The 7,989-nt window shown below is 39.8% G+C and overlaps 2 protein-coding genes across 2 annotated transcripts in view; one reads left to right on the plus strand and one right to left on the minus strand.

Annotated features, from left to right (window-relative positions):
- Window positions 1-1,719: 1,719 nt before the first annotated feature.
- On the minus strand, window positions 1,720-2,661 carry LOC110114371 (uncharacterized mitochondrial protein AtMg00810-like). The gene has a single exon (XM_020847233.1). The coding sequence runs from the start codon at window positions 2,659-2,661 to the stop codon at window positions 1,720-1,722; it is 942 nt and encodes a 313-aa protein (XP_020702892.1).
- A 3,480-nt stretch (window positions 2,662-6,141) lies between these two features.
- Window positions 6,142-7,989, plus strand: part of LOC110111079 (chitinase 4) — a 10,406-nt gene continuing 8,558 nt past the window's right edge. The window contains exon 1 of the mRNA XM_028694409.1: window positions 6,142-6,624. Coding sequence (XP_028550242.1) covers window positions 6,207-6,624 — 418 coding nt within the window. The 5' untranslated portion in view covers window positions 6,142-6,206. The remainder of the gene's footprint in view (window positions 6,625-7,989) is intronic.

Raw genomic sequence — 7,989 nt, forward strand, 5'->3', positions numbered from 1 at the left:
CAAGTCAACTTCATTATATTTCTTCTCCGTTCTACGAGAAATTATTACGTGCAGAATCCGGACGAATTCGTCCGAACTTCAATAAGAAAGGATCACATCATTGTATGCAGTATGTGTATTAATACATACACTATGTATAAAGTTGCACACAGTGTGTATTGATAATATGATCGTCTTTTATTGAAGTCTAACCACGAGCTGTATCCAAACTCCGCACGTAATATTTTCTCCTGCTATATATATAATCTTCTCTTGTTTCCTTAGTTTTTCTGTTTGGCGAAGCAAGGCCTTGGAATCCCTCAATGACTAAAGCACTCAAACGTGCATGTGGGCGGCTGGGAGCAGGTTTTTTTTTAAAAAAATTATTGTGAGAATTATAAATTTTATTTTGAAAAATCAAAGCACTTGACACATAAGAAATCTGATTATAAAAATATCAAAATCTGGAAAAAAAAAAACTTTGAAAGTAAGTAAAAATATAATCTGTAAAAAAAGAAAAAAAAATTGAAGAAACTGTCGCCAACAGACTCTTAGGGTCTGTTGGGTAGCAGGATTTAGGCCGGATTTGAGGCAGATTTGAGCGATAACCACACAAACAACCTAAAATGCAAAACCAAATCTCACGGCAATTGAAAGCCGCTATAGACAGAAAATTCCGCCTTTTCCTACTAAATCCCGGTCTTTCAAAATCTTTTTTATCTTTTTTATTTCCGGATTTACAAAATCCATTGACTCTAGAGGAAGAGTCCGCTCGTTAAGTCCGCTCTATAGCCAAACTGTCACACAAAAATTTATCATGAATGTTATCAAAAAATTTTCAAAATTTACGAAATCTGAATTTAGCGGATTTATGAAATCATACTTAAATCAAATCCTCTGGGCTATCAAACAGGAACAATTATTACGTCCTCCGACCGGACCTAGAGGAACGTCCGGTCGGAGGCCAAATCGAGCCAAAAAACAAGAAATACCGAGCAAATGCCGAGCAATACCAAACAATAATGAAGAATACCATCACGTGAAGGCCCAATACCGAGTTATACCGAGCTATACCGAGCAATACCGAGTTATACAAAAGTTATACCGAATTTTTCCTAGAAAAAACTCGGTACAACTCGGTATTGCTCGGTACAACTCGGTATAACTTGGTATTGGTCTTCACAGAGCGGTATTCCTCGTTATTATCAAATAATACCTAGCAATACCGAGCAAATACCGAGTTTTTTCGCGGGATTTTTCCTCCGACCGGACATTCCTCTACGTCCTTACTGATAACGTAATTAGAAAACTAAAAGATTATCTTCATTGCCTTAAGTGTGAGTACAGAGATATATTTATAGAGTCCTAGTCTAGTCCTAATACAAGCTTCTAGAATACAGGTAACAGATAACAGGTGATACAGGTATATGAATCAGTATGTTATATTATGCCCCCTCAAGCTGACGGGGAGCTCTGGACGGACAGCTTGTTGCGGAGTTGCTGAAAACATGGAGTAGATATAGATTTTGTAAAAATATCTGCGATTTGATCTTTAGTAGAGATAGGAAAAATCTGTACAGTGTTGGCTTGTATGTGATCCCGGATGAAGTGGTGGTCGATTTCAATGTGCTTGGTTCTCGCATGAAAGACGGGATTATTGGCGAGTGCAATCGCCGAGGTACTGTCGCAATATATCTTTGTGGGCTGTAACTCGGAGATGCCAAAATCTGTTAGAAGCCGTCAAAGCCATAGGATATCGACAAGAGCAGAGGCAAGAGCTCGGTATTCGGATTCCGTAGACGATCGAGCAACCGTATGCTGCTTTTTAACGCTCCATGAAATAAGAGTGTTGCCAAGGAAGGAGCAATAGCCAGAGGTAGAACGTCTGGTTTCTTTGTCGCCGGCCCAATCTACGTCTGAATATGAATGTAATTCCATGCTGCCCTGCAAAATAGGTAAACCAAATGAGATTGTACCCTTAATGTAACGAAGTAACCTGTGGAGAAGTACGAAGTGTTCCGATTCTGGATTGTGCATATGCTGACATAGTTGATTGACCGCAAATGCTATATCTGGTCTTGTTATAGTCAGATACTGTAAGGACCCCGTCAATTGCCGGTAAAGTTTTGGATCAGGAGGAATGCCGTGAGCTTTGTTGTTGTTGACAGGTTTTGCGGTCGCTGGATTTGCCAAGGGCTTGCACGTGCTCATGTTAGCGGAGGTTAGAATAGACTCCACGTATTGTGTTTGAGATAACAGATAGGAATTTTGATCTTTGGAGATCTTGATTCCCAAAAAACTGTGTGCTGGCCCGAGAATTTTCATATCAAATTTTTGGTTTAGCTGCAAGATAATCATGTCAAGTAAGGAAGAATCATTTCCAGTTATTAAGATGTCATCAACATATATAACCAGGTATAACCGACTGGTGTTAGTATGCAGTGTAAATAGAGAAGAGTCGGCTTTGGCCGGAGAGAAACCAAGAGTTTTAAGAAAGTTAGAAAATGTTTGGAACAACTGACGAGGGGCCTGTTTAAGGCCATAAATTGCTTTCTTTAGCTTACAAACGTAGTCAGGGTGATGAGTATCCTCAAAGCCGATAGGTTGCCGCATGTAAATGGTCTCGTCAATGCTCCCATGAAGAAATGCATTTGTTACATCAAGCTGATGCACTGGCCACATGTTAGTAACAATAATAGTTAATAATATTCTTATAGTTTGAAACTTAGCGACTGGACTAAAGGTTTCAAGGTAGTTTAAACCGTATTGCTGAGTGTTGCCTTGAGCAACTAGACGAGCTTTAAAACGAGCTATTGAGCCATCTGATTTGTGCTTAATTCGAAAAGTCCAGCGACTGCCTAGTATCGGGCTTTAATGAGGAGTAGGAACCAGATCCCATGTACCCTGTTTTTGGAGCGCATAGAATTCCTCTGCCATAGCCTTTCTCTAGTGAGGATATTTCACGGCATCAGTATACGAAGTAGGTTCAGATATCTGTTCTGACTGAGAACAATTTTGCATATGAATCAGATTAAGCCGTTGGATTGATTTTAAAGAGTCTGTCTTATGCCTGGTAATCATAGGATGATTGGAACAGGGAGCAGTAGGTGGTATAGAAGTGAGTAACTGATTCGGTAGCTGTTTGGAAGAGGAAGTTATATTTCGGCTATGCTGAGAGGAAGAATGTTGCGGAGAAGTAGCAGTCGGCTGAGTAGGTTTGGTAGATGTGGGTCTGGATGGAGTAATAGGAAATTTAGAGCTGGTAGGATTTGTATGAGTGGTTGGTACAATAAGTGATGGAGGAAGCTGAGGTGAAGGTGGAGAAGGCGAACAAGATGTTTGTTTGAAGGGGAAATCAAGTTCATCGAATATGACATGTCGGGATGTGTAGACCTTGTATGTTTTGATGTCAAGGCACTTATAGCCTTTCGAGACGGGTGAGTAACCAGTAAACACACAGCTGCGAGATCGTGGCTCCAGTTTGTTTCTTTGAGTTGGTTGAATCCACGGGTAGCAGGCACACCCAAATACCTTAAATAAATGATAATCAGGTTGAGTGTGAAATAAAAGAGATAGAGGAGACCTGTAACCCGTGATAGCAGTAGGAAGCCTGTTGATAATAAACGAAGCCGTGAGCACGACATCCGGCCAGAGTGATTGAGGAAGCGATGCAGTGGTAATCAAGGTTCGTGTTGTTTCAAGAAGATGTCTATGTTTGCGCTCGGCCAGCCCATTCTGTTCAGGTGTGTAAGGACAGGAAGTTTGATGTGCAATGCCGTGATGACTGAGAAAATTCCTGAAATTGTTATTTAAATACTCCATACCTCCATCAGATCTTAAACATTTAATTGAAAATTGCGTTTGCTTTTCAACATAGTTTTTAAATTTTTGAAAAATTTCAAAGACTTCTGATTTGTGTCGCATGGGAAAAACCCACGTAAATCTAGAGAAATCGTCAATAAAAACTACGTAGTACAAAAAACCTTGATGCGAAGGTACTGGGGTTGGACCCCAAACATCAGTGTGCACAATCGCAAGAGGTATAGAAGTACGATGATTTTTATTTGAGAAAGGTAACCTATGACCTTTGGAGGTCGTACAAGCAGAACAAAAAGAAAAAATGTGCGGGATGTTAAGACTTTTGTCGGAGGCAGATACAGCATGAATAATTCTTGAATGAGGGTGTCCCAAACGTTGATGCCATAGAGTTGCAATGTTGGAACGAGCGGTTAATGTTGTGGTGCCGGAGCTATTCTTGTTGGCCGATTGAATTGGATAGAGTCCTCTGCGATTTGGTCCCGTGAGCAAGGTTCTGTTTGTCTTCAAATCCTTAATGGCAAAACCAGAGGGATTAAAGTTCACAGATACATTATTATCTTGAGTCAAGTTAGAGATAGAAAGAAAATTATGTGATAAATGCGGAACATGAAATAAATTCTTAAGGTGTAGCTTACGATACGGTGTTGGCAGAATACCGTTGCCGGAGTGGGCAATGGATAGAGATCTGCCATCACCTATGGTAATTGAGTCAGTCCCAGTGTAAGATTGAGCCTGCGAGAGATTGTCCACCGAGTTTGTGAGATGTGCTGACGCGCCCGAATCAAGATACCAGTCTGGGTTTTCATTGTCTGTAGCAGCGACCATCGCTCTGTTAGATGGATTTGTAGTAATCGGGTCAGGAGGATTGACAGAGATGTTTAATCTATGCCAACAATTGTGTGCAAGATGTCCCCGCTTGTTGCATATCTGGCAGTGAGGAACGTTTTGATTTGTGGATCTGGATGGTTGTGTCGAAGTTCTTGCACGTCCACGCCGACCACGGCCCCGACTGGAGTAAAGGGCAGTAGATGAGTCTCCGAGCAGATTGTGACGAGCTGATTCCGATTGGAGATTTATTTCTTCTGTTATGAGTAACGAATATAGTGTGTCGAGGTCCATAGGGGATTGCATTGCCCGAATGGTGGTCTTGAGAGCATTATACGATGGTGGCAAGCCATTCATCGTATATAGGAGAACGTCTTCTTGATCAATCTCCGATCCGGCTGAGCTTATGTTATCAACAATGTTCTTGATTTGTTGCAGATACTGTGTCATGCTTTGAGACTTCATCTGGACGTTATGCAGCTCATTTTTGAGCTGAATAACGCGGGATCGATTTGATGACTGGAGGCGTTTTTCAAGTGTCTGCCATATAGTAGATGTGGAGTTTAAATGAATAACATAAGAAAGAATGGCAGGAGACACAGTGGAACACAACGCCGCTGCCAGATTTTGATCCACAAGAACCCATTCTTGATGTCTTGGATTGAGTTCTTTGCTACCATCTTGAAGCGTTTTGTGCGTCGCCGGAGGGGAAACCGATGAAGAGAGATAGGAAGCAAATCTGTTTGCTATTAGTAATTTCAGAACCTGCGATCGCCAAACTGGGTAGTTGTCCGATGATAGTTGCACGGGAACAATGATTTTGATGTTGGAGATAACGAATTTGAGGGAGGCATGGATGATGAGGGCGTCTTCAAGAAGCTTTTCTTGACTTTCTTCGGTATGAGAAGTCGAAGAAGAATCCATGTCGGAACTGGGACGATTGTCGTCGGGAAGAAGAAAGAAGATGACCGAAAACGAATACCGGAACAGAACAGAGGAGAAACGTGAAAAGAAAAGGTGTCAGGTACAAGAGACCTGCTCTGATACCATGATAACATAATTAGAAAACTAAAAGATTATCTTCATTGCCTTAAGTGTGAGTACAGAGATATATTTATAGAGTCCTAGTCTAGTCCTAATACAAACTTCTAGAATACAGGTAACGGATAACAGGTGATACAGGTATATGAATCAGTATGTTATATTACTACACCGGACCTAATAGAAGTTCATCAAACAGCCCCTTAATGCATATTAGAAGCGGGGCCAAAGCTCCGGCCAAATGGTTGATGGGTTCTTAATTTCTCATTCTGTAAGTCGAATTGCGCGTATGAAAGATCAAATTGACTCCCGAACAAACTTCTGGATGAAGGAGTTCCCGTCAAGCACGGTGGAAAATTAGTCTGTCCCCTTTGAATAGTCTCAACTCTTAAAGCCAAGTCTTCTTCTCAATTTCCATCCTACTTTCGCTCTTCATTTTGCTACCTAACATCATTTCAGAGCTTTAAATAGCCACCTTTCTCCACCACATTTCCCACACTCTCATCTCTATAATCAATTAGTAGCTCCTTTTTAATTCATTGATGGCAGGGCCGAAGATGCAACTCCTCATCTCCGCCCTTCTCCTCGCCGCCTGCGCCCTCGCCCATGCGCAGAACTGTGGGTGCACATCAGACCTATGCTGCAGCAAGTTCGGCTACTGCGGCTCCGGAGACCCCTACTGTGGCGACGGCTGCCAGTCGGGGCCTTGTTATAATCAGCCACCGTCCGGTGGCGGTGGTGGTGGCGGAGTCTCTGTGGCGGACGTGGTGACACAACAGTTCTTCGACAGCATTATTGGCCAAGCAGCGGGTGGTTGCGAAGGGAAAGGATTTTACACCAGACAGGCGTTCATCGATGCGGTTAATCAGAAGTACTCTGGCTTCGGTCAGGATGCTACCGCCGATGACTCTAAGCGAGAGATCGCTGCTTTCTTTGCCCATGCCACTCACGAGACCGGATGTAAGCATTATTTTCAACACATAATTTACTACAATAATTTTTTGTATTACATATTATTTAGTTGACATAGTTTTGAGTTTTGAATATTGTATATCACCCTTACTAAAAAGGTAGGAGAAGATTAAGAGAGATTTGTTTTAAGGCAAACTCAGGAACACTAAAATTCCTTTTTCGGGAGAAAAGTTTTAGTGGAAATATAAAAAATTACATTAAAATAATTTCCTTAAATGCAAATTTGTTATTCCTTATTAACATGCAAGTACATATCTCAGTTATTCATTTATCATAGGATGTAACATCATATAATGTTCCCCTGCTTATTCAATTATTCAAAACTACAAAATAAACTATATAATTAGCAATGAGTTTATCTCCCGGAGAGACAACGCGAAACTGTTGCGATAGTTTTGGTTAGATGTTACCGTCGTTCATCTCCCCAGTGTTGCCCCGTCACACTCATTGCTATTTATTGGCCAACGATATTGTAGCACCAAAGCCTTGGTTGCAACACTATGGACATTAGTCATCCAAAACAGAGATAGCCGGCCTTGAAGGAAACGACACATCATTGGGACAGTCTCGGTGCGAATTTGAGACCGTCAAAACCAATTATTCTTGACGCAGCAAGGGCGTATGTAGTTCCAGGGTAAGTTGAAGTTGGGCCCGCGACCATAGTACGACTTTCCCCGCATGCGCAATGGATATTGTGGGTAACGGTCACAATAAGAGTTGACTTGTCCACCTCTTTCATGTATGCAAAAGTCTATACAAATAGGATTCCATACATGAGTCAATGCTACTTATATTTATAAAATAATCCTTTTTAAAAAGCCACAAAACTTTATTAGATATATTTATTTTTGATTGGTGTTATTTGAAATTTATATGAAATCTTACACATCAAATAATTTTTGAATTTTTATTATGAATATATAATTTATTATAAAATTAAATGATTGATAAGAAGCGTTTTTCTAAATTTTGCAAGGAATATTTGTAAATTTCAAACTTTTTATTTTACAAAAATAAGTTACTATTTCTAATGATGAATTTATTTTGAAAATGATAATACTTGAAATATACCAAACTTATTATATTCTTATATATTTTAAATGTTTTTAATATTAATATTTATTAAATTGAGTCAACTTGTTAGCCATGGCACTCAAGGCTGCCTCATGAATTAGCATTCAAATACATTCTCCTTATGTCAAAATATTAATCCCTTCAAATTCATAGAAATATATTAGCAAAATAATTTAAAATTTTAAATTATTATTAATTATTTTCAAGTATGATTTATTAATAAAAAAAATATATAAATATGTAATGATTCAAATTGATTATTGACAAAATATATATAAT

Source organism: Dendrobium catenatum, unplaced genomic scaffold, assembly GCF_001605985.2.
Source record: "Dendrobium catenatum unplaced genomic scaffold, ASM160598v2 fragScaff_scaffold_483, whole genome shotgun sequence".
NCBI classification, from domain to species: domain Eukaryota; kingdom Viridiplantae; phylum Streptophyta; class Magnoliopsida; order Asparagales; family Orchidaceae; genus Dendrobium; species Dendrobium catenatum.